Source organism: Heterocephalus glaber, unplaced genomic scaffold (assembly GCF_053883595.1).
Source record: "Heterocephalus glaber isolate CG9 unplaced genomic scaffold, H.glaber_assembly_v1.0 deba00001451, whole genome shotgun sequence".
In the NCBI taxonomy this organism is placed as follows: domain Eukaryota; kingdom Metazoa; phylum Chordata; class Mammalia; order Rodentia; family Bathyergidae; genus Heterocephalus; species Heterocephalus glaber.
Genome location: NW_028258301.1, coordinates 2,952,976 through 2,979,686, shown reverse-complemented (window position 1 = coordinate 2,979,686; position 26,711 = coordinate 2,952,976). Strand labels below are relative to the sequence as shown.

The window sequence follows — 26,711 nt, the reverse complement described above, 5'->3', positions numbered from 1 at the left end:
GGAAGGGTGAAAGAAGCTGCTTTTCCATGTTTAATGCTCATCCCATTACCTACCATTGGATTAGTACAGTACTGTATCATTCAAACATCTAGCATGGTTTAGGAGGTAACAGTAACTGAAAGGCTCTCTCCCAAGTGATTCAGAACAACAAACATTTTAACCTGAGATCACAGCACACAAGTCTTGGTCAATTTGTTTGGGGCTTGCTTATTGATGTCAGCCACTGTCTCCATTTTTCATTTTATTTTAGACGGACATATTTTAGACACCAAACAGCCAAACATAGTTTGAAGGCGTCTACGTTCCTTGCCTGACAGGCCACTCCCCTAATGTTCCTTCCACCAAAGGGTAAGCTTTTTTCTAAGGGTCCCAAGTTGTTCAAAATTGCCCAGGGCCTAGCACAGTTTTTGCTGGTATCAGGTAAAATCGACTGGTGTTGGTGTTGTTGAACTACGGAGCCATCTCGCTTAAAATTTAAGCACAGCACAAGGCTCACTATAGGAGAGAGGGCTTATTCATGCAACTTTTCAAACGTATCCTCCTCACCAAGACACCAGGGCCACTACAGGAGCCTGACTCGCAGGGGTCAGTCCTGATCTCGGGTACGGCGCCCCCTGGAGACGGCGTCGGGGGAGGAGGAGCAGCGGTGTGGTGGCGGGCGACCGAGCCCTGGACCAGCGCGGGGAGACTTGGCGGACGTCCTCCGACCCGCCGCGCTCGCCGGGGCTCCGCCGCCCCTCTCCAGACCGCGCCGCCGGGAAGATGCGCCTCCAGAGCCAGGTAACCGCGCCTCGCCGCCCGCCGCGCGTCCCGCCGCCCCACCCACCCGCCATCTCCGTCGGGGGCCGGCGGCCTCCCGGCCACGTGGCCGCCCTACTGCCCAGACTGGAAAGGGCCAGTACCAGAGGGATTCACTTCCAACCTCATCCCGGGGCTCCTTGGCTGCCCCTGCCGCCGCCCTTCTGGCGGCCTCGGCTCCGCGGGGGGAAGGGGGGTTCCCGCTCTCGCCCCACTCGTGTCCCTCCCGCCCCCCGCCCCCCCCCCCGCCCCCGACTTCCCGAGCCGCGGGGAATCAACTGAAATTTGGGTCGGCGTGCTTCCCCTCCGGTTCCCGTGCCGGGGACCGCCGCGCGGAGAAGCCACGGCCCCGCGCCCCACCTGCTGCGCCTTTGGGAGCCTCTCTTGGGGTTCGCCTGGCCGAACTAACTGGTGGCGCCAAAAGTCCGGGCGGTTTCGGGCCCAAGGGGCCCTCTGTGTGACTCTCGTTAATTGTCACATTGGCACCCTGCGTTTCCTTTCCCCCATTGTACTCCACTGTGGACTGGGGCTTGGGATATTTCTAGGTGAGACTGAGAGGACGCTTATGTTGCACTGAAGGAGTGCTCTTGTTTAGGTGAGGAAAAAGGAGGTTCGGGTATACTTGTGGGTTGTAATTGTTGTGTCTCTTTGGCCTGGGCATTATCTCAAATTTAAAGATTTAGTAAACAAACGTTCTGAAGTCCTGAACCTGTGACTGAGAGTAATTGCGAGGGAGGGAGAGGGGGACGGGGAGGGAGCGTCCCCTTCCACAGTGTGTGTTGAGGGACTTTGGGAGACCGCGGCGAAACGGGGTTGTGGGGAGTGGTTCTAGAAAACAACCCCAGTTGCGGGATGGGGCGGGGGCGGGGGCGGGGGGGGGGTTGACTCATACTGATTCCCAAGCTGTTAGCCCATATCACTCCTGAGTAATACTTACCTCTAGGGAATTAAATACCCATCTCCACAACACAGTTTGCCTGGAGCCCTCGGGGTCTCCGGGCACCTGTCCATGTCCCTTACTTGGCTTCCTTATTTCAGTAGAGCCCCTTGAAGAGTGTCTCACATTGGCCTCCTGTGTTTGTACTCCTGGTTATTCAAGTTTTATAATACTTGCAAATTGACACTGAACAAGTTTTAACCTCAGTCGTTTCAGAGTAAGTTTGATGTTTTAAGTGAGATGTGAATGGAGTTCCATTCATAAGGGAAGTAGTCTGTGTGAAATGTTTTCTAAATGTGAGTGGGTTGAATTTAAAGCACTGAATAAAATTATGTAATGACGTATCAAAAAGTTTAATCCAGATGTTTGCCTCCCTGCTTCTTTAGTAAAATGACAGTGGTTTGGAGCACCTCTGCTTGAGCTCTTTGCTACAGTGGACTGTGGCACTGTGGCTTATCAAGAGCAAGTTGATGGGTTGTATTACTTCTATTCATTTTTTAAAACACTAACAAAACCCTTAGGGCCGGGTGACCCACCCTCCTCTGTAGAGGATTCCCACCTCTGCTCACTGCTACAAATACAGGAGAGATTTATATGCAGGTTTTCAGTTGAAGAACTTGTAAGTAATCCTCTTTAGTTATCATTAGTATTAGCCTGGAAACCTTTGCTTGCTCCTTAAATTAAAGTAGTTGGATCTGGATTGTAGTAGAGGTGGGGTTGTGAGAGCTGGTGGTCACACTAATTCCTCTACTTAGTGTGTGTTTTGGATTAACAGAAAACTTAGCATTTCTGTAGAGGGAAGGTAACTTTTGCATGTAGGATTCTAATTCAGATATTCTTGATTTATATTTGACCCCACCGCTTAGTAGTTATGTAATATTGCATAGTTTTTCGGTTTTTTTCCTTTGTTTTCTTTTTCCCCATGAATGGGTATAATACCAACCTCACAAAGCTGATAGAGAAATTAAATGAAATACCATGTATGTACTGTACAGTGCCTGCCAGGTGGACACTGTAAATATTCCTATTGATAACCAAACACAGTATCTATGGCCATCACTGCTACTATATGTGCTTAGAAATAACTATTTGTGGTTAGGGTAGAAAATTGTCTGTAAAGGAACTTGCTGAGGTGATCAAAAAATGCTGTATTGTTGTTGTTTTTTGTTTTGTTTCGTTTTGTTTTTCCAGGAAAGGGGCTCACTATGTAATTCAGGCTAGTCTTAAATTTACTTTGTAGCCCAGGCTAGCCTTGAACTTGGAGTCCTCCTGCTTCAGCTTCCTAGTATTACAGGTGTGCACCACACACCTGGCTGACAAATGCTATATCTTGATTGTGGTGTTGGCTACAGTGTTGTATCCATTTGTCAGAACTCTTCAACTGAACCCTTAAGGTCTGTGCATTTGATTGCATGTGTATTATATCTCAATAAACTTTAATTTTTAAAAAAAACCTTCCAGCTATTGAATACACACCTTTGAGATGCCTAATTCTGTATAATCTAGTGATTCACTTCCAGAGGCCCCTCTGCCTAACAGCATATCTTTTTCATAAATTCATATTGTATCATAGGAAAGTTAGAAGGTGCTTTAAATTTCCCAGTTGATGTCCAGAGTGAGGGTCCATGGAGAAGAATGTTTGGCTGGTACCGAAACTATGTTGAATTTGGGACTTGCAAACAGTATTAGTAGCTTTAAAAATGACATTAAAATGTTTTATTTGATGTAGCAGTGCTCATTTGCATAGCATATCTACCTAGTAAAGACAGTTACTGAAAAGTCATGTGGTCGTTGCATCCCTTCACTTGCTTTCAGTAAACTCTGCATTGTTTGTAGTTGAGTGAGATACATAAAGTGCTTTTAGCATAGTTCATAGTAAATTTTGATACTTGATAGTTGAAGTTATGAAAATGGGGATATTCATATTTGTCTTTACTTAGAAAGTTAAAAAATAACACTGGATTTTAATGTCAATTCACCATAAAGATGCTGTGAAAAGCTTTGAAGTAGTGGTAAGCCAATTATTAGTAGTAAAATGTTTTAAAATAAAATCCCATTTATCCAAACACAGCAGTCATAAACTTTTTAATGTTAAATCTTAACAACATAGATGGAAACTACTATGGAAGTATAAACATTTCTAAGAAACAGCAATATATCCACAAAGACTATAATATCTTGTTTACTCATGGACAAGGTCCTCAGACCCTCTCTCAAGCCTTTTGAATCTTAGTTCTAGAATGCTTAGTCCTTAGTTTCTCAGCCTTTGGCAAATTAGAAGGCTTACTAGATAGAAGACACACGGTAAGTTTTAAGAAATGTTATCTGGAAACGAGGGGTGAACAAATTATAAAAATAAGACATGAAAAATCAGTTCCAATTTTAAGTAGAAGCAGTAATTCATTAGACTACTGACTAATTTTGCCTGTTTTGTTGGAAATGTCTATTCTTATTTTTTAAATGTTGTTATAGTATACTCTTTATAAGAGGGATAATGTACAATGATATGTTTTAGAAAATTTTCCATCTGATATGATTAGAATATAAATGTTGGTTTGTTAAAAGGCAAGTGTTAGTTATCTGGAAATTTCCCTTAGTGTAGAATGTTTTATTGCATAAATCAGGCAGCCATTGACATTGATACTTGTAATTTGTGATTGGAAACTGAATTTTTAAAAATTACACTCATTGTTTGAGGAATCAATGAAGTATCCTTGCTAGGGCTGTCTAACAAATACCAGAGGGAGGGGAATTTAACAAACCATTTCCTCACTGTTCTGGAAAACAGAAGTCGAAGATCAAGATGTCAGCAGAGTTCTTCTGAGACTTCTTTCCTTGGGTTGTAGATGGCCCTCTTCTCTGTGTTTCTTCATCTGGCCTTTCTTCTGTGTGCTACATCTCTTCTTTAGGAGCATCAGTCTTGTTGGTTTAGGGCCCACTCATGTATCCTCACTTTACCTTAATTACCTGTTTAAAGCTTATATCTCAAAGGACAATCACATTCTCAGATACTGGAGGTTAATACTTTATGTGAATTGTAGAAATGCAATGTCATATATCACAGTGCAAGTATTTACTACAGAGCTGTGTTGGATCTTTCAAAATTGTTCAGCACTGTAACATATGAAACAGGTCAGATTTTAATTCTTGTTTTGGAACAGTTCAATTTGGATTTTTTTTTTTTTTTTTTTTTTGGTTTTTTGAGACAGAGTCTCACTATTTAGTTCAGGCTGGTCTTGAACTCACTATGTACTCCAGGCTGGCCTCAAACTTAAGGCGCTCCTCCTGCCTCAGCCTCCCAAGTGCCGGAGCTACAGGTATGCACCATCACACCCAGTGTTCAATTTGGATTTAAATGGTGTAGTTTTCTGCTACAGTGATACCTCCCCCCCACACACACACTCCTTCTGTGTGTGAAGCTCAGTACAACTGAAGCAGAGTTAAGGTCAATGTCCTAACTGAGTTTAATCTGTGATGATGAAGTCCACAACAATCTTGTCCTTCATTGATAGAGAAAGATGGCTGTGCAGTGGCCTCCTAATCTTTCTGACTCTGTGTTGATAGAAGTAGAAGGTTTGAATTTCTGGAAGGAAGCCATTTACCCTTTGATGCTTTCGTATCTAGTTGTCATTTAAAGCTTCTAGTTTTACCTTCCAGGTATCTCTGCAACAAAACAAATATTTTGTTGCATAGTTTCTACGTAGTCAAGCCATGAATTTATGAACCTGATTTTTCTGCACAAGCAACCTTTGTTCACTCAACTATAAGCCCAGTGATCACTTACTCAGAGGTACTTAAGCTGTCCACCTTATTGCTTATTCTTCTTACCAGCTTAAAGTTCGTCTCTGTTCCACATGTTCATGCATCAGAATGTGACTTTTATCTAAAGAAAATTTTAAAACCCTCTAAGCTTATGTTGTGTAAAATTGTCCTCTAAATCCATTTGTGTGTGTTACTGCCAGTTTGTGCTCATTTGCACAGCCTTTGAACAACTGGCAAAGTGGCTAGTGTTGATATTCCAGTGCCGCAGAGTTCCCAGTTACTTTAGGAATTTTTACATTTTATTAGTATAATGGCAGAGTTTACGATTATCCATGGTATGTTAATTGCAAACACTTATTTTCTGTAGTGCCAGCTTGATACTTGATCATATGTTCTCTTTAGTAAAATTTTGGAGCTTTTGCATTGGATTAATCATCACTTATATGAATTTTCACCTACAAGTAAAAATTCTGGAACATATTACGGTGTATTGGGATGAGGCTGTTAGATTTAAAATATAATGCCAAAGTATCTTTCCTTTTTAATTTTACAGTCTACATTGACAAAAATTTCCTAATGTCGTTGAGCCTCTTGGAACCATTTTTTGTAACTAACTAGAAGATTGATTGAGTGAGTATTTTCTGAGTGTCTAGTAGGAGCTAGGAGAAAAAGGTTACTACTCATTTGAGGGATTACAGTCTTGAATAGAGTAGGTCTCATTGAGATGGTGACATTTGAATGAAATTTGATGAAGGTAAGGAAGTCCGCTATGTGACTTGCTGGGTACAGTACCTAGAGGTGTTCCAGGAATGAAAGGAGGTCATTGAGGCTAGAGAGGAGTGAAAATGAGAAAAAATGGTTATAGGGTTTGTATAAACATTGCCCACCAGTGAATGGATAGATGCTTAGCTTATGTGCTAAATACATATTTCTCTGAAAATGCTTGTTAAATGTTTCTTTGGCAAGTGAATTGGTGTTTATAAGAACTGGTTCTGAACTACAGTAGAAAATGAAATTGACTTCTGAGTTCTGCCTGACCACTGTTACTCCCACCTTGCTAACTTTTCACTAAGACTCAAACCATCTGGTACTGAGAAAGTCCTTTCCTGTTTGAGTTTTATCCTCATGATTTGAAATTTTAACCAGAAAGAAAAAATCCCAGTTTAAAAAAAATTTTTTTGGATTTGAAAGTTTGAGATCTGTCAGCCTTAGAAGACCATAAATAATCTCTCTCCCATTTATATTTTTTCTCTCTCTTTCTTGGTGTGTGTCTCATCCCTCCTTCTTTTCCTCCCTCCTTTCCCTCCTCCCTTTCTTTCTTTTCTTGCAGTATGGGGGCCTTCTCATTGAACTATATCCCCAGCTCTTTTTTTTTTTCACGACAGGGTCTTGCTAAGTTTCTAAGTTACCCAGGCTGTGCTTGAACTTGTGATCCTCCTGCCTCAGCTTCCTAGAAGGCTGAGATTATAAATTATTACTGAGCCACCATGCCCAGTGCACTTTCCTGCTTGCCTTTCTTCTTGTACAGTATTTACTTTATTAATCTTAACATATTTTTTATTCATTAAGTTTATTGGTACATTTTAAGTATACATGATGATCACATTCATCATTGGGAATTTGTACCTGTACATGATATATCTTGTTCTTGTTTTTTTCCCATTCTCCTTCCCTCCCTCCAACCCTTCCACCCCTCCCTATTTACAAAAGCTTTGTTTCCATTTTTTCTTCTTTTGTGTATTTTATTACAGTTTATTGAGTATTGTTTACATGTATTATCTCATTTGATCCTCAATGTGAGAAATGCACCGCCATTCTTAAGTGTGGGGCCAGGTATCTTCCATTTTCCTGAGAGATCTACTCTCTATACTTTTCCAATCCTTTCTGTGTCCTTGGAGCTGATCTTTACAGATTTCATCAATGAACTTTTCTATCCTCTTGCTTCTGAAAGAATTCAGTCAATGAGGGCCACTGGCAGTACATGTGAAGTAGAAGAAAAAAGTGCGTTTGGGGAAAAGAGTGAGGAGTGCTTCCTCTCTGTCAGGCTACTCATTAGCAGTGGCAACATGAGGGCCACAGCCCTTATCCAACCTACAGCTTCAGCTTTTCCACCCTGGGTTCTCTCAAGGTCTAGGGCTGGTAATGACTCTCTATTATTCCTAGCCAGAGGGTTCGTCATCATCTCTTAGTGATTTTTCTTCATTAAATCTTGCTCAATTTTCCTTTCTGGATGTTGTTACTTCAGTTTCCGATTGAGACCTAAAATACAGCTTCTTTAAAAAGGACAAACTAGAGAAGTTGGATGGTTTACCCAAGAGTATACATCTGGTAGATGATAGAGTAAGAGTCTATAGCCATACCACCTTGAATGCACCTGATTTCGTCTGATAGAATAAGAATCCTGTTTTTATAAATGAGAGACATAATCAGTTTTTAATATTCCACAAATGAATCTATCCATTTAGTGGATACTGAAGAGCTTTCCTACTTTGGTCTCAAATTAAAAATACATTGTTTTATATCCCATATAAAGACATATCATTTGTGATATTATTTTTTGATATTCCTTAAATGGAGGAGGCCTTTTGTATAGAGTAGCATACTTTAGAAAGAAATACCACACTCCCTCCAAAAAATCCAAATATGCCATATCTTCATAAGAGAGGTATGTAGACAAAATCAGGAATCATTTGGGCTGTTGGTTTTAGATATTCATAGTGATGAACAGTAAGGATAGTGTGAATAGTTAATAATCTGTAATTTCCCTCTTTTATCTCTTTGTTGGTCTATCACAAAATCTTTTCCTACTTTCAAGTCTCTTCCCCTCCAATTAGTCACCAATACTAAATATTATCTCTAAAACATAGATCTGCCCCTACCGTTTTCCTGTCTCCCACTGTCCTTAGGATAAAGCCCCCAAGCCTGTTGATTTGGCATTCTCCATCTGTCTTTGCCCTAATAGGTGTCCAATCTTATGACTCTTCATTTTCTCCCATTCAGGTCCTCTGCTTGCTTCAGTGTTAATTTGCAGTTAACAAAACATGCTTCATATTTGCATTTACCTTTTTACATTTGTCATTCTTTCTATCTATAATATCACCATCCTTGTTCCTAGCCACATCATTTGTTAAGAGAACCACTTATCTACCAGGGTTTGATTGGAAAATATCAACAGTGCCTTTTGAACCCCACAGGCAGAGTTGGAGAAAGAAGCCCAACTCCTTAGGACAGAAGGTAGGTCTTATTTATTATTGTATCCCTTGGGGAAAGGGCCTGGTCTAAGGCTTTGTACTCAGTGGGTAATAAATTATTTATTGAACAAACGATTCAGTGTGAATTTACCAAAAACGCGGGGGGGGGGGGTTTATTGATTCACATTAAAATTTCAGAAAGGCAGGGATGGAGATGAGAGTAAAGAAAAGAGAACAAGCGATACAGTAAGTCCCAACTTAGGAACAAGTTGCAGTCTGGGAGAACGTTCATAAGTTGGATTTGTTTGTAAGTCCAACAAAGTGAATCTTTTACACTTTTGAGACAAATATACAATGTAAAGCATAGAAAAATTAAACACACAAAAATATAGTAAGTCTTCAACTGTACTGTACATTATTGCACTGTACAGTAAGCACACAGCAGCACAACTGTGACAGTGTCTAGCAGATGTGTGAGCTACTTCCTCGAATTGTTTGCATCTGTGAGTGTTGATAGTATCTGTGAAAGTTTGCAACTCAGAAGTCTGCAAGTCGAGGACTACTATAAATTTAAGTAGTCATGAACTGGAGAGTTCCTAAATGAGTCTGTACGGTGGAGTCACATTTTTGTTGCTGAAGGCTTGGGTAGGACTTTGTATAAATTTAGTCTCTTATCCAACCTGTGGTTGATTTGTGTTAGTTTGTTATGCTATTAAAGAGGTTTCTGCCACTCCCAAAGATCAGTTGACAATATTTTCCCTATTTCTCTGGTAGCAAAGTTCTTTTAGTACTCACAGTGTGAGTTTCTGAACAAAGGATCATCTGGGAAGCAGCACATTTGAAGCTCTTACTCAATCATTGTAAAATACTGTTCTGGAAGTGCCCTGTACCTGACTATAATAATAGAGGTCAGATCCTAAGTTTGTATAACTAGTAAGAGTTTTGTACTACAAACTTTCCATTGTTCATTCAGACTCTCACTTGTTGAGGTGAAGATGTTACTAACTGTATACTATACCACAATTTGAGGTAAGATTACTGTGTTGTTTAGGGACATATGGGAGAAGAGCAGAGCTTTAGAAACTTTTGTATTCATGGAACAATCTTGTGCTTTGAAATAGTATTTCTCTCATCATCAAGGGTATTATTTACTCTTTGGGGGGTTATAAGTTATGGAAGCCTAGATTATTCTTATAATACAATAATTTCAAAAGATTAGCAGCACTAAAAAATTTCTACCCAATAAAGCTTAATTTTCCTCCTGATTTTTGAAATGGAAGATTTACAGTCTATAAGGGGAAAATAATCAAAATAAACTAAAATTTAGTAATTTATTTCCTATTCACAAAGTAATGCCATGCAAGAGTCACAGTGGACCATAGTTTGCTTTTAAAGATAAGTTATGTTCAATGGGAGACATTCTCTAATTCATAAGCTAGAGAACACACTTAACACATTTACCAAAATAAATAGGAATAACCAGTTCTGTGAACATTGTCATAATAACCATGGAAAACTAGGCAGATGTTAGATGGATTGACATTCAGCAGTGATAAGAACAAAATAGGACATATAGGTAGAAAAACCAAACCACAAAAAATTAAGATGCGATATGTTTAATAAGTAGCAGCATTATTAACTTATGTTTGTGTATCACCTTTTCATTTTTCTCTTACACTTTTCCATGTAGAAAGTGTGTTGTAAAAGGATCTTGAAAATGGAAAAGTAAAAAATGAAACTAGAGCACTGCATTAAGGGTTCTTGTTCTTGTATTCACTATCCTGGCTACTGGTACCACCTTTTACCCAGGAGCCCTAGGCACACGAATGTTGACATATTGTCCTGGATCCATTCTTCTCCCCTACTGTTTGCATTCAGTTTCAATCTCTGGTTCAGAGAGTCAACATAAATTCCTTTATTTAGCCAAAATTTGTTGATTGCCTAAGTTATAGCATGATATAAACTTGTTGCCCTTGTGAAACTTACATGTTGTTGAACATCATATTTCTCTCAGTCTAAGATAAGATTTCTGAAATGGAAATGCATTTTCCAGTTAACGTTGAAAAGGAAAACTAAAGTCAAACTAAATGATGAATTGTAATATGATTATCATTGCCTGTGTATGCACGAACTTAGTGAAACTCAAGTATCTGTTCATTTGCCATGTCAGTTGAGTTTTTTGCTTTTGGAAACCTCAGGTGCAGTTAAATTTTAACTTAAAGTTTGATCCTCTTTGTTATTTAAAATGTTAAAAAGAGAAAAAAAAGCAACAGCCATTATAGTGACACATGCCTATAATCCCAGCACTTGAGAGGCTGAGGCAGGAGCATTGTTGTAAGTTCGAGGCCACCCTGGGCTACATAGTTCAAGACTGACCTGAACTACATAGTGAGACCCTGTCTCAAAAAACCAAAAAGAAAAAAAAAAAAGGCAACAAATGTAATAAAAGATGTTCAATGTTGTTAGTCATTAGAGGAATGCAAATCAAAATGACAATGAAATACCCACAAGGATAGATATAATAATTTTAAAAAACAACCAAACAAATAAGTATTGGTGAGCATGTGGAAAAATTGGAACCATGTGTATTGATAGTGGGAATGTAAAATATTGCAGCTGCTGTGGAAAAGTTTGTCAGTTCTTTAAAAGTTAAATATAGAATTACCTTATGTCCCTAATACTCCTGGGTATATACCCAAAAGAATTGAAACAGGTATTCAAGTGCAAGTACATACATGTTCATTGTAGCACTATTCACAATAGTCAAAAGGTGGATGTGGCCCAAATGTCTGCCAATGGATGAATGAACAAATTGTGGCATACATATACAATGGAATATTATTCAGCCACAAAAATAAATTAAGTTCTGACATATGCTGCAATGTGGATGAACCTCCAAAGCATACTATGTGAGAGAAGCCAGACAGAAAAGGTCACATATTATATGATTACATTTATGAGATATCTGGATTAAATAAATCTATACAGTCTGAAGGTAGATACGTGGTTGCCAGGCTCTAGGGAGAAGAGGAAGTTGAAAGAAGCTACTCAATGGAAAAAAGGCTTTACTTTGGAGTGATACAGATGTTTTGGGAACTAGATAGAGGTTGTAGTTGCACAACAATGTGAGCATACCAACTACCACTGAATTGTTCACTTTAAAATGCCCGATTTTATGTCATACACATTTTTCTTTAATAAATTATTTTTTTAAATATGTGCTACAGAATAAAAATGAAAAGTTATTGTGTGCCCTGAAGTTTGCCTGGCATATACTATTTGGTGCAATTAAAAACAATAATTTGTCAAATCTCTTTATATAGCTCGTAGAACTTCAGAGTTCAGAGTTTGGTATGATCTTTTCATGTGTCATCAAAGGATGTCATTTAGGCACCTAACATCTGTGTGTCGAAAGTTTGACTTCCAATAGAAACTTTATGACTTCTGAGATACATAATGAAGTAGAACAGGGAGGGGCAGGTCCACATTTCCCTTCATCAGCCAGAGCACATCAGTATGCCCCTCTCAGGAATCACGAGTAATGTAGCCTTTTGCAACTAAGCCATTGAGTACTAGTGGCAGAGTCATAACTTGCCTTGGATGGGTGGATCCAAGACCAAGATCTGCTGTAGGGACTAAGGACTTTATGACGCAGAGGTTCCTACTATTACCATCCAGAGGAGGCCTGGGCAAGCTTTAGCTGAGAATGTATAAGGTAGGATCCCTTGTTCTAACCATTACATTGCTGTTCTATCATCCCACTAGCAAGAGTACGCTCCCACTGTCATCTGCCAAATCTGAAACAGTTTCAGAACTCAGTAGCACCATGAGCTCATGTTTCCACCTTTTACTGGCCCATAACTTGACCATCTCACACCATCTCTCCTTGCAGTATAACTGGACCAAGATGTCTGGTTACTTTGGGGCATGTACCCAAAGTGCCTGGTGGTGGTCAAGCTTGATTTGTACTTCTCTTTCAAAGTAATTTTTCTTCTATTTCTTTTATGAGAAAGGGAACACACATACACACATGTTTAATGTTCAGCAAAGAATATCTCTATACATTAAAAAAATCAAAACTTTGAATAATCAAATTCAGAAGAAACTTCAGTATTCCTTGGTATCTCTTGAAATTGCAATAGCAGTCCTAAAATAAAGAGGCCAAGTTACCAGTATGGATTGTGGAAAGCAAAGTCCATGTGAAGAAGTTCTGCTTAACTGCCAGGAACCAAAAGTGATGGAGAAGATATTTGCATAATAGCTCCTGTTTATTCATAAAATCATATACAGTTTTAGTTTTCAAAGTTTGAATCTTACCTGGGCTTGAATAGTGGCTATTTTCTTTGGTATGGTTTTTAACTTGAATATTTTTAGGCAGTGTGTGTACTGTATTCTCCAAGCAGGCTATCAAGACCACAGGCTACCTTTTTCCTTTTTATCATATTTGGGTCAATTTACACATTTAATACCCTGGCTAGTTCCTGCAGTCATTTTTTGAGTTTATAATATGTAATTGTGTAGATAATCCATGGTAATACCAAATACTTTTATACTACATACCATCAGGGGACCATTTAAAGTGTTTTATCTACACTAACTAATAAAAGCCTCACAACTCCATTAAGTAGTATGGCCCCCGTGGAAGGCATTGTTCAGACCTCCCTTCAAGAGAGAACTTAAATTTATTTGTAGGGAATGCAGGTAGATTACAGTCTTTGCCTGGAGTGCCTTTAGTACATACATTTCTTGGATAGCCCTAGCTGATGACTGAGTGTGGTTACAGTACTAGGTCTTGGCCTCTATTTCCCAGTATCTCCACTGTGGTCTGTGACTATCCTCCTTCAATTGTATTCCCCACCACCACCACCCCTTACCCCACATTTTTACAATAAACTAATAAATTTCCTTCACTCCTTATTCTGTCCTAGTGTCTGTTTCTGGGAAGATCTAGCTAATACAGGTAGATATTTTCATGAGGTATTATCTTCATTTTATAGATGAAGAAACTGAAGGGCAGTGAAGAGGCTCAAGGTCTTATAGTCAAATAACTCTCAATGTTTTTGGTTTTGATTTTAATTTTTCAATACTGGGGATTGACCCCAGTACTGGTTGAATTTTCCCAAGTGTAGTTGTGCTACTTGCAGTGAACTACCTTCTTAGCCCTTTAAAAAAGTTTTATTTTGGGATACAGTCTTGCTAAGTATGAAATTGTCCGAGCTGGGCTCAAACTTGTGATCATCCTGCTTCAGCCTCACAGAGAGCTGGGATGATAGGCATGTACCACTACATGCCTGATATCAAAGTTCTTTATCATATCCTTAGCTATTATGATATTTTAAGAATCCTCTCCATTCTGTAATTCTTGTTCATCCAATTAAGTATCCTGTGTATACCATGAATTCTGCTAGATGTTGGTAGTCCATTCATAAATAACATAGCCTCTGATCTCAAGTCCACAATTGTGTAGAAAACAAGGAACTTAAGCATACAGCTTCAATCTATGTTTGGTGTTCTGAGACTTTAGAAGGGAGAGACCTAATTTGTATAATTTCTGACTTCCTCCACCCCTGGCATGGACTGTCCTTTCTGTCTCATTAGCCCATGACATCATACTCATCTGGGATGTCTGTTATATCCTCTGACATCTCAAAACTGAGCTGGGCATGACTACTCTGTATTCTTATAGGAACCCTCAGTACTTATCATACCACACTCACCTTAGTTGATGTTTCCTGACCTGTCTCCTCTCTGTCTGTATGCCCAGTGACTAATACATGCCTGGCTAGTAGCAGTGGCTTAGGAAATGTTTTTGAATTATTTAAAGAGAATCGTTTGTTTGATTAGACTCTTAACTCCAAAATTTAGAGCTCTCCAAGGTGTGAGTAGATAAGAGATTTGAAAGTGAATGCAAAAGAGAAAAGTAGAGGCAGATGAATTTCACCCTTTGAGAGTATCTGGCTTTTTGCTTCAAGTCATCAGCAGATATGGACTCAGGGATGTCTTCTTGCTTTTTAAATTTTTGGTTGAAAATTTGTATAGATTCTTTTTATCCTGTTGCTCAATGATAGAAATATGTTAAGCTGGTTTTTAATCCATTCATTGACTCATATGTTTGTTTATTAAGTGTAACATATTTATGGAGTACTTTCCATGTAACAGGGAGAGTGCTCAGTGGTGTTCACACAGTGAGGAACAAAAAGCAGTCTCTGTCCTCAAGGAGCTTGTATTCTAGAAGTATAATTGGTTTCTAAACAAATGAGACCTGAATGACCTTAAGACCCCTTCAGTTCATGGAGTCTAGGTCAATTTAAATGTGTCATTCAGTCCAGTGGATCTATATCTCCCACCTACAATTCGTGGATCCCAGACCGCTCCATTTAAGTTAGGTCATTTTAACTGTTGGGTGTGTTTTTTCTATTTTTCTTCTTTTCAACTGGACAAGACATTTAAATTAAAGGATGAAGGAAAAAGAGGAACGAGCTGGTAGAATAGGGAAGGCAGGATTGGGTAGGATCCATAGAGAAGATGAGAGATCCAATATAAGGAAGAGCCTGTGCAAAGTCCCAGAGGCCAGGAGCATCATGGATGTGTGAAGAGCAGTGTGTGCTGAGGAACTGTAAGCATTGCATTGTGGCTGGTGCATTGTAGGATGCAAAGACTTAGGTGGCAAGAACTACCCCTAGAAAGTTAGGCTGTGTCAGGTCAAGGACAGGTTTTTCCTGGTTACTGAGAACAGAATGAAAATAATCTGGAAATGAAACTGGTTGAATTTTCCCAAGTGTAGTTGTGCTAATTTTTCTCTGGCATCTGTTATAGTTTAGGTCCAAAATGTCACCCAAAAGTCCAGTGCTCAGAGATTGGCTCTGGCCAGGAGGGCAGGTCACTGGAAGGGTGTGTTGTTCCCAGCTCTTCTTTTCTTTGCTTCCTGGCTGCCATGGGTTGAGCAGCTTCCCCTCACTGTGCCCTTCCAGCATGCCATTTCTGCATTGGAGTCAGACAACTGTGGACCAAACCATGAGCCAAAATAAACTTCTCCTTTAATTTGCAGGTGTCAGATATTTTGTCCCAGTGTTTGGAAAGGGCTGGAAACAAGTTGCTGACATTTTGTGTGCGTTATGCATGGGTTACACCTCTTTTTGGTCCTTTTCTCCATCCTGTTTCTTACTCCATGGAACCAGTCTATATTTATTATCCATTTTCTAGATCTGTTGATTGGCATGACCAAGTTTCCAGAATCTGGTTATCAGCTCTGTCAATTTTCAGATATATTGGGACTCCCAGATAAATCTTTTTTGCCCACGTTCAAGAAATTGGCATAGTCTAAACTCACCAGACTTAAAAGACTCACCCTTAGATACTTGAAGATACAATCACCATGACAACCTTATGACAAAAATCATACATTTATGGTAACAGAAGACTGTATTGCCACAGGAAATCTCCCATCCTGTACATTCTTCAACTTCTCTCCTGTGTGAAGCCTTGCCAGATATATCTAAGCCCGTTTCTCAGTCTTTTTTGAATTCTAGAATGTGACTGTTCATTCCATTTGACAATTAGTAATACTCTCTTACATTTCATTTATAATTTCAGTTATGCATTGTTTAATGACAAGTGATGTTTTGAAGAATGGATTGTTTTTTTGTGGGGGTTTTTTTTTTGGTACTGGGGCTTGAACTCGGGACCTTGCACAGGTGGCAGAACCACTGAGCTAAGTTACCGGCCCTAAGAATGCATTATTAAGTGGCTTCATCATTGTGTGAACACCATCAAGTATCCTTCTTAACAAACCTAGGGGGTATATATCAGTCACTCAGTGTGGTGTCTAGGTTCAATCAAGAGATGCAGCAAATACATGATATATGAGGCTGCTGCCTGTGTGACACAGCATAGAGTTTTACACTAAACTTTTATAAATAGTATATCCTAAATTAATGATAAAATATATAATATAGCAAACATATAAGCCAGTAAAACCGTTACTGTCAACTATCATGTGTACATAATGGTATATGTTACTCTTTCATACCACTGGCTTTATACCAGCATTACCACACATATGGGTAATGCATTGCACTATCACTGCGATGCCTCTAGGCAATAGGGATTTTTAGACTCCATTATAATCTTATGGGATCACCATCATATATGTGGTCTGTCATTGACTAAAACATCATCTTATAGTACATGATTGTATATCCTTTAGCTTTTTCTATATTTCACTCTTCCATTCCCATCTCCTGGGTACTCCTTGAGGGCGGGGAACATGGATTTAAATGATTTGAAGTTTCCTCAAGGGCCAGTCTGAGCCTGGAGACAAAGGGGGATATTTATTATATGTTTGCTAAGTGAAACAGTTTGAACTTTGAAGTGGTTCAATAGAGCAGTCAGATAGCACAGGCATAGGTTTTGAAGTCATCAGACCTGAAGAAAAGCACAAGTAGGCTGTTCCTAGACTGGCCAACATGGAGAGGTGGCTTAGTCTCCCTGGGTCTCACTCTCTGCCTTTTCTTCTTTGCTTTGTAAGACTTAAGTGATGGTGTAAAGCTCAGAAGTTGTTGTAAGGATTGAATGAGATATCAACAAATAAAATAATGGTCTTTATTATTTATAGAAATGGCTTTTTGGGCTGGATTTAGCTTAGTGCATCACGCCTGCCTTGCAAGCGCAAAGTCCTGAGTTTCATCCCCAGTATTGGGGAAAAAAAGAAATGGCTTTTTGAATTGGAATAATCAAAAGTATAAGGAAATGTTAAGACAGATTATTTGTCCTAGAGAATACTGGGAAAAGTTTCCTTTTTTGCCCTCCCATTAAGTTTATTGGTACATTTTCGGTATACAATACAGTTATATTCATCATAGGGATCTTGTACCATTACATGCGTCTCGTGGTTCTTATTTTTTTTCCCCTTCCCTTGCCCTCCCTTCACCACCTCCACCCTTCCCTATTTGCAAAGACCTTGTTTCTATTTTTTTTCCTCTTCTCATATTTTTTCCTTGCTCTTTTTTCCCTTCCCCTACCCCTCCCAATTCCCCTGCTCTTTTAGACCTTTTCTTCCTGTTCCACAATATCAGTTATACATTTTTTAAATTACAATATCAAGATCTAGGAGACATTACCACAGATTTTACAGAATTTAAAGGGATATAGAAAGCATATTACAAAAATCTTTTTTGAAATAAATTTGACAACTTCTAAGAAGTACCTTGGAAGACAAATTAATGAAACTAACTCTGGAGGAAATATAAAATTTGAATAGCACTTATGAAAGAAAGTATATTCCTAGCTTGAAAACTTACCTATATGACAACAGCAGGCTCATAAACATTTTAACTAATAAATTATATCAAACAATTAAAGCAGAAAAAAGAAGGAACACTTCTCCCCTCATTTTAGGAACTCAACATTGTGGTAATCCTAAAATTGGATAAAGATAATAGAAGAAAAAAGTATGAACATAGATAGAAATTTGTTTAACAAAACAAACTGTTGGAAGTCAGATCTGGCAGGTTGTAGAAAGTGGTTTTTTTATAGGGATGGCAGTGTTGGTTCAGCATTGGAAGATGCACCTCTAAAAGTCATCATTTAAATAGAGGAAAGGAAAAAGCCATATGATCCTGTCACTAGTTGGAGAAAAAGTATTGGCCTAAATTCTACAGCTGTTCATGGTAAAAGCTATCAGGAGACTAGAAGTAGAACAGAAACTTTTCAACAGATTAAAGACATGTACTCCATAATTCCAGTGAGAATGCCTTATATAAGTGGAGAAGATACAATGCTTTCTCCTTAAGGTGGGGAACAAGGGCAGATATGCTTACTCTTTATCTGTCCATTAAACTTTGAAACCTAGTCCCCAGCAAAATAGTCTGGCAATAAAATGATACAACTAGGATAGGATTGGCACAGCAGAAGCAAAATCTTTATATGTAGATGAAATGATCATCTACAGAGAAAATACTAAGAAATCTCTAGGAGCCCCTAGAACTTGTACTTGAATTTAGCAGGATTAGAAAACACAAGGTATATATAAAAATTCAGGTCTGTGTGTACTTGCTATCAATGAAGAATTGGATATTGAAATTTAAAAGTTATGTAGGAGTACAAAGGACCTAGAAAAGTTTTTAAAAAAAAACAGTATTGGAAGATGTTTAGTACCTAATTTTAAGACTTCTTCTAAAGCTACAGTAATCAAGGCAGTGTTGGTATAAGGAAAGAGATATAGATCATTTGAATAAAACAGAATCTAGAAATAGAACCGCACATGTATGGTCCACTGAGTTTTGAAAGATTATTTAACATTAGCATTTTATAGACTATAAACTCAATTCAAGAGCCCAGGAAGAGATAGTGTTTTCAGCAAACGGCACTAGAACACCTTGTATCTGTATATAAAAAATTAACCTCAACCCTTTTTTTCCATACATGAAAATAACTTGAAGGGATCTATGAACCTAAATAAGAAAGCCTAAAAGTATAAAACTTTAAGAAGAAATTATAAGGGAAAATATTTATGAATTCAGGGTAGGCAAGAACTACCTAGGAGACAAAAAACATGATGTATAAAAGAAAAAAATTGATCAATGAGATTCCATCAAAATTTAGAACTTTAAATGACATCATTAAAATGAAAAGTAGTCCTTAAACAGACCATATTTACAATCCATATAACCTATGACCAGAATATATAAAGAATTCTTAGAGCTCATTAATAGACAACCCAATTAAAATGTAGACGTAAGAAGATGATAAATAGCCAGTATAGCACAAGGAATGGTGTGCAACTCTAGAACCAGAAAAATACTAATCAGTACAATAATAAGATTGAATTATACACTCATTAGGGAGATGAAGTGAAAAGTTTTAAAAGCCTTGTCATGACTTTTTCTTTTTGTTGGATTCTCCCCCTTTGCATTTAATTTGTCATGCCCAATGGATTCATTCTGCTGGGTTTCCTGGGGTTTTAATCCTCATTGTCTTTTCCTAGGGTTATTGTCTAAAATTTTTGGAGTGCCGGTTTGGTATTCATGAAGTTCCTGAGGTGCTCTTTATCATGAAAGTATCTTATTTCCCCATCAATTTTGAAAGCTAGTTTTTCAGGGTACATCAATCTGGGTTGGAGGCTGTTTTCCTTTAGGGCTTGAAATCCATCCCTCCAAGCTCTTCTTGCCTTGAGGGTTTGCATTGAGAAGTCTGCTGTGATTCTGATGGGCTTTCCTTTGTATGTGATTTGTTTCTTTTCTCTCACTGCTTGTAGAACTTTGTTCTTTTGTTGGATTTCTGGAATCCTAACTATTATATGCCTATGTGTAGATTTTTTTTTGATCAAGGCTAGCTGGAGTCCTATATGCCTCACTTATCTGTATGTCAAGTTCTTTTCCCCTCCTTGGGAAGTTTTCTGCCATCACTTCTGTGAAGAGTTTTTTTATGTCATCTGCACTCTCTCGTCTTTCTTCATTGACTCCAATCAGTCTTATGTTATTCTTCTTTGTATTGTCTAGCAGCTGCTGGATTGATTTCTCATGTTCCCTTACAATTTTAAAACAATTTTTCTTTTCCTTCTCACTAATTGCAATCTTTTCTTCTGTATGTGAAATTCTATCCTCACATTGGTTCATTCTGCTGCACAGACTTTCAATGGAGTTTTTAATCTCTTGGAAATCTGTTTATATCTGTTTTATGGATTCCATTTGTTTCCTATGTTGGGATTCCATCATGTTCCTCAGATCCTCTATTGTTTTATCTGTGTCCTCTCTAGATTTATTTATCATGTCTTGCACCATAAGCACAATCTTTGCTGTTATCTGAGTAATTATTTCTGATTTCATTTTTCCCGGATCCTCTTTTGTTGCCAGTTCAGAGAGTCCAGGTGGTTGAGTATGAGATTGTTCCATCTCGTTTCTCTTTGGGTTTGCTGTAGGTGATCTGGAACTCTGTTTTTGAGGCTTGCTTATGTGTTTTCTCACTTCCATGGGGGGTGGGGGCGGTAGTGATTCTGGCGCCCACGCAGCTCACCTTCCCTAGGGAGCTTCCTTCTGGGTGCTGGGACCGGCTCACCTTCTTTGCCCTAGGAGCCTGGGATGGCAGCGGGGGAGCTTCCTTCCAGGTGCTGGGACCAGCTGAGCTTCTCTGCCTTAGGAGCCTGGGATGGAGGCAGGGAGCTTCCTTCCGGGTTCTGGGACTGGCTGAGCTTCTCTGCCCCCTGGGCAGGGAGCGGTGGGACTCAGTACAGTGGTCTGGTGGTCCGGTGTCCTCTGTGTCTTTGTAATGTGGAACCAGGTGGCTGTCTGCAGTGGGCTGATTCAGCATATTCCGCGCAACTCGTGACCTCAGTAGGCGTGCGCTGGGAAAAGTTTCTTATCTGTTGGGTTAGGTAAAATATCCTTTCTTTGACTAAGTGCTGCTCTGAAGTTGAATTGCTTGATTTCATTTTTGGCCCCATTATTTGCTATCTGGGCCCCTCTGTGCATCTCAATTTTATAATGTATAAAACGGGGATAATAATATCTACTGCATAAAGTTATTGTGAGAAGCAAATGAAATAATTCCTGTAAAGTGATAATTAGCACTGTGCCAGACACATGGTGAGCCTCAAGGTAGGCTGGATGCTATGTAACTAACCATCCTAAAATGCAGTGGTTTCAACAGGGAGTGTTAATTATTGCTCACGAGTCTCTAAGTCAGCTAGGCTGACCTTTTGATCTCAGTCAGGCTCATTCCTGCATTTGTAGCCAGCTCTGAGGCTGGTAGGTAGCATTGCTGATCTTGGCTGAGCTCTCTCACATGTGCAGGGTTAGGGGTATAGGCTGTTTTTGGATATCCATGGTTAAGTTCACTGAGCCCTTCTTTCCTTCCTCTCCTTCTCAGTCATCTTCCCCTCCCTCCCCCTTCCCCTTTCTCTCCTTCTGAAGAACAACCAGAATTTGTTCACAGAATAGCTGGGCAGATTTCCATGGGAGGGACGGTGGGAGGGAGGGAGGAACAACTAACACCTCATTTCTACCTCATCCTGTTGGCTAAAGCAGATCACAAGGCCAGCCTACACACAGGGGTGGAAAAATAGATTGTATCTGTGTCTCTTGATAGGAAGATGTGCGAATTCACATTGCAGAGGGTATGGATATAAGGAAGGGTGCCGATCATCCCAGTTTTGCATTCATCGACTGTACCACATCTCCTTTATATGCTTCTAGAAATAACAGAAGCAAATATTTGCTTCATGGTTTACCAGTTACAAAAGACATTATGTAACCAACAAATCTTAAAATAAGACTATGAGTTAAGTATTTGGGGGCCCTTTACAATATGCTAGATAATATCATAGGCCCATATCCCAGCACACATCAATTGCTAACATGTGTGTATTAAGATTTCCTTCTAAGCCTGATGCTCTCCTGAATCTTCAATGGACAGTTATTTAATTTCATGGTTTCATGTTCTGCCTGTATGCAGGGACACTGACACCCAGTCTAAACCTTCAAGAGCTTTGTTCTATATCTAACTGCTTCTTGGCCAACTTCTCATAGTTGTCATATGGCTATCTTAAATTCAGCATGTCCAGATGTGTGGCCAGATGTGTTATTAGTTTAAAATATAATTAGGCTGATACTTCAAAGATTAAAGATGCTATAATAATATAAAATACCTGGAGTAATTGTTGGACTCATCTGTGACCTTTATGTATACCTTTAACCCCTTGAAGTTTTAAAGACATTGGAAATGGCTTTCTGTAATTAAGTACTCTCTGGACAAAGACATTACCTATTTGCCTTAATCTTGGGTTAGTAGGTAGGGTCCTGAATGTAAATTAGGTATTAAAGGAGCTTAGGAGATTTCAGAGTTTTTATTTAGGGTTTTAGTGATGCTACTATATTTAGCATGTCCCATTTTTTCTTTTCCCTCAAACTGTCTCATTGATGTAACATGAAACCAAATAGAATAGTGCCAAACAGCTTGAAAGAGTGAATATCATGTGTTGAAAAGAAATATCACAGTATCACCTGATAAAAATAGCTTGTACCCACAGCTAGCAGAGATTGGTGTTTTCTGGAAGACTACATGTTTTTTAAAGGTAGCCTTTACTACCTCACCTCCTAAGAAATTGATAGATGTTGAAAAAGCCCTACCAAGTAAAACATTGATGGATGAGAACAAAGAACCTTTAAGCTTGGTGACCAAGCAATTAATTTTTAAAAAGAAGCAACAGAAATGGTCCTTTACTTTTCCATATTACCAATGAAATATATTCATATTTCTGAGGTGGAGAGGTAAGTGTGTGTGTGTGTGTGTGTGTGTGTGTGTGGTGGGGTGGGGTGGTACTCAGGATTGAAGCCAGGGCCTTCCCACTGAGCTACATCCTTAGGCCTCTTCTCCCTCCCTCTCTGTCTCCCTTCTCTTCTTCCTTCCTCCCTCCCTTCTTCCATATTTCCTTCCTTTCTTTCTTTATGAGATTTTGAGACAGGGTCTCACTAAGTCACGAAATTGCCCAGCTGGGCTCAAACTTGTGATACTCCTGCCCCAACCTCCCAGAATGCTGGAATTGCAAGCATGTGCTACCATACTTGGCTGAGGTTATTGAGACGAAGTCAAAGTCAAGATTAAGAAGTCTGAAGAAGAATAAGGAAGGAAGGAACCCTATAATTTATGTATTCAATAAGCCTTAACCAAGGAACCAATCACATCATTTATTCATTCAACAGACATTAAGCTTGAAATTCTCTACTTTGGGTGTTTAGAGGATAAAGATGAAATATACATGTGTCCTCGAGTTTCCAACAATGTAGTGAAGATGTACTTATGTGTATAAATATACATGTAAATGTTACTATGTTGAAAGACACATAGAGCCAGAAGGGTATAAGATGATATAGACTTTTCATGTTCTGTCATTATTCTCAGAAAAATTGAGTACCTGCTACATCCAGACACTGTGGGAGATGCTTGTGACAGCTTTCATTCCAGTAAGGCACATAAATAACAGACTAATGAACTTTGACATAAGATAATGCAGTTCCAGATCATCAAATGCTGTAAGGAAAGTAAGGTAGTTTAAGGAGAGTAGACTGGGAGAGATTGTTTTAGGTAGGTAGTCAAGGATCTGTACAAATGGAGGTGGAGAAAGAAGGCTGTCCTGAAAGTAAAGGCTAGGCATAACTAGACACAGGAGAATACGGAGGGTATTCAGAGAACACCAGTCCACTTGACTATTTGGAAGTGGGTAAGGGGAGAAATAACACAGCCAGAGGAGTTAATACATCTTCATCTTCTAATACAAATGGTTTAAGAGGGAGAAAGCAGGACCAAACTGAGACCAATGGCTGGGAATTTCAGAGGTGAGAGTTTTTGCTGTCTAGTAATGGAGAGTAGAAGGGCTTCTGGCACTGTGGCCTGTGAACCCCATAGGGACATAGGAATGATGTCTTTGTCATTTCTGTTGCCTGTTACAGTGTCTCGCACATAGTAGGTGATCAATAGTTGATTTTTATTTATTTTTTGTTTTTTGTTTTTTATTTTACAGAGTCTTGCTATGTAGTTCAGGCTGGCTTTGAACTCACTATGTAGCCTAGGCTGGTCTTGAACTCATGGTGATTCTCCTGCCTCAGCCTCCCAAGTCCTGGGATTACAGGTGTGCACCACCATACCTGGCAATATGTAGTTGATTTTAAAATTGCATTTCTGAACATCACATGTCTTGATTATGTGAAATCAATAGATCTTCCTGCAAGTATGCACTTTAAATGGAGGTCTACCGATGGGTTTTCCCAAAAAAAGGATGACCTAATGTGTTTTGCCATCCCTGGATGAAATGGGTTATTAATAACTTCTTTCATTTCATAGGCATAGGATCAGAGAATAATTCTGTTGACCATGGAATTGTACCTGATTTAAACACGGTACGGCAGTTTAATTTCTATTTCCTCCATGTATCCACATTTATTTATTTTAGTAATTTTTCCAGGGTTTCACTGAGGTTTTTTCCAGTAATCACTGAGGCCTTGTGCCTCTAAGTCTATGCTCTTTCTACTCCATCTTCCTGATTTCATTTCAGACAAGCTCTGTTTATGCATCTCTGTCAAATTTCACTTTCTTTAAAAATAGCATCATTTACCAACTAAGAGGGTTGTCTACACTGAATGAATGGAGATCTAGCCAATGTGATGATGGGACACGTCATTCTCTGTTCCCTGATTAATGAAGCCCTTCTGGACCTCTGTGTCCCCTCCCCTTATTTTCTTCTGTCTCTGATTACCTATATCATTTATACACTGCCCACACCTTCTCACAATTAGTTTGTTTCCTTGTTACTTCTGGTTGAACAATGTCTTCCTGAATGGCTTGTATATTCTTCTGATCCAAAGCGTGTTTTCTTTTCTTTTCTTTCTTTTTTTTTTTTTTGGTACCGGGGATTGAACTCGGGTCCTTGCACTTTCGAGGCAGGCAGTGTAACCACTGAGCTAAATCCCCAGCCCCACAGAGCGTATGTTTTAACCAGGAGCTTCATTAGCCTTTTGTCCAATATTAGACATGGATACTTGTGAGCTACTTCTTGATTCAGAACCACTTATGGATAAAAGTTACAGTAAATTCATCATGTCATTAACCTTTATTCCAGGCTTCCAGTGTCTGGCCCAGAGTAGTGGCTCAGTACTTTTTTCATATGTGTATTTACAAGTATTCTCTTAATTAGTGATGCTGTTTACCTCACTATAGGTGAGGCAGAGCCTGGGGCTTATCTCTGCAATAGTGGTAATGATGACAGCAGGTTATTTTTTAGAGTAGGGGTATTGTACTAAATACTTTACATGAATTCTATCATCAGCCCCTTGTAAACATCCTTTGAATGCAGGCAATCTGACTCCAGAGACCACACTTCTCACCTTGGTAGTAGATTGCCTTTGTAGTACCTTCTGGTGCTCAGTAACTTATAGGGGGTCAGCCCTTGGAAATTTCTAGTGAAAGTGGGCTGAAGGTATGACTGAAGTATTTTAAATATTTCTAAGTTCTTTCTTAGTATCGGGGCTGTTATTAATATCATCAATGAAATTCCAGGGTTTCTTTTTCCCCCTTAGATGTTTGCTCAGTACAGGATTATTACAGGGAATAGCTAGAGAAGGCTAAAATTGATATATTTGACATCCCTGGATTTACTAGGGAACAGGATTCCTTTTTTTCCTGAGCTCTCTTGACACTGTTAATGGTGTTGGACATAGAAAGATATGTGGGATATAAGTAGTGGTTACCACAATGGAAGGATATCAGTTCTTGGGCAGTGTTTCTAGCTTTCAGTAGATACAATAAAACTGCAGAGGCCAAAGAGGGAACAAGATTGTATTTATTTTCCTAAATCTTTTTTTGAATTTTACTCACTTTATATTATTTGAGAGTGGTTTCTGGGGAATGTGGGATAGAGGCTTTCCTATAGAACTCCCTTTCCCATCATTTTCATTTTCCTCATAATTAACTGATGCTTCCATTTGGTGGCAAGACTGGAGAGTGTGAGAACTCCACCACTACATGGTGAAGTTTGAGAAGGGCAGAGAAAGTTACATAGCCTATTTAGGCCTCAATTCTTTCTTCCATAAATGCCACATATTCCATAGGACTGTTAGTAGAATTAAGGAGGTCCAAATTCCTAAATGTGCCTTATTATATCCAGCATTTTACCCTGCCTTTCAGACCTCATCTGAGATCACCATGAGCCTTTGACCACTCTCCCTCAGACTCACTTGCTCTTGTTCTGTGATGCTCTTACTCTGGAATGCTCTTGTTCCGGGATGCCCATCTGGCCCCTTGGCACCATCCTGTTCAGCTCCCACCTTCAGATGCTCATGGTCTTCCCTTATCACTTGGCCCAGTCTTTTGTTTAAAGGAACCCCTCTTCAGACAGACTTCTATACAGCTCTCTCTCCCTTGTTCTATCTTCCTTACCCTGCTATATTTTCCTTATAGTAGTTATTATCTAAAATTCTTTAATTTTTATTACTTGTTTTCTTCTTACTTGAAATTAAACTATGTGAGGGCAGGAA

At 39.1% G+C, this 26,711-nt stretch overlaps 1 protein-coding gene across 2 annotated transcripts in view; it reads left to right on the top strand.

Annotated features, from left to right (window-relative positions):
- Positions 1–643: 643 nt before the first annotated feature.
- Elavl4 (ELAV like RNA binding protein 4) overlaps positions 644–26,711 on the top strand; it is a 147,540-nt gene continuing 121,472 nt past the window's right edge. The window contains exon 1 of one of the 2 annotated variants that reach the window (XM_004869279.4): positions 644–780. In XM_004869279.4, the coding sequence (XP_004869336.1) occupies positions 763–780 (18 nt within the window). In that variant the 5' untranslated portion in view covers positions 644–762. The remainder of the gene's footprint in view (positions 781–26,711) is intronic. The other variant, XM_087214845.1, reaches the window with a different exon arrangement.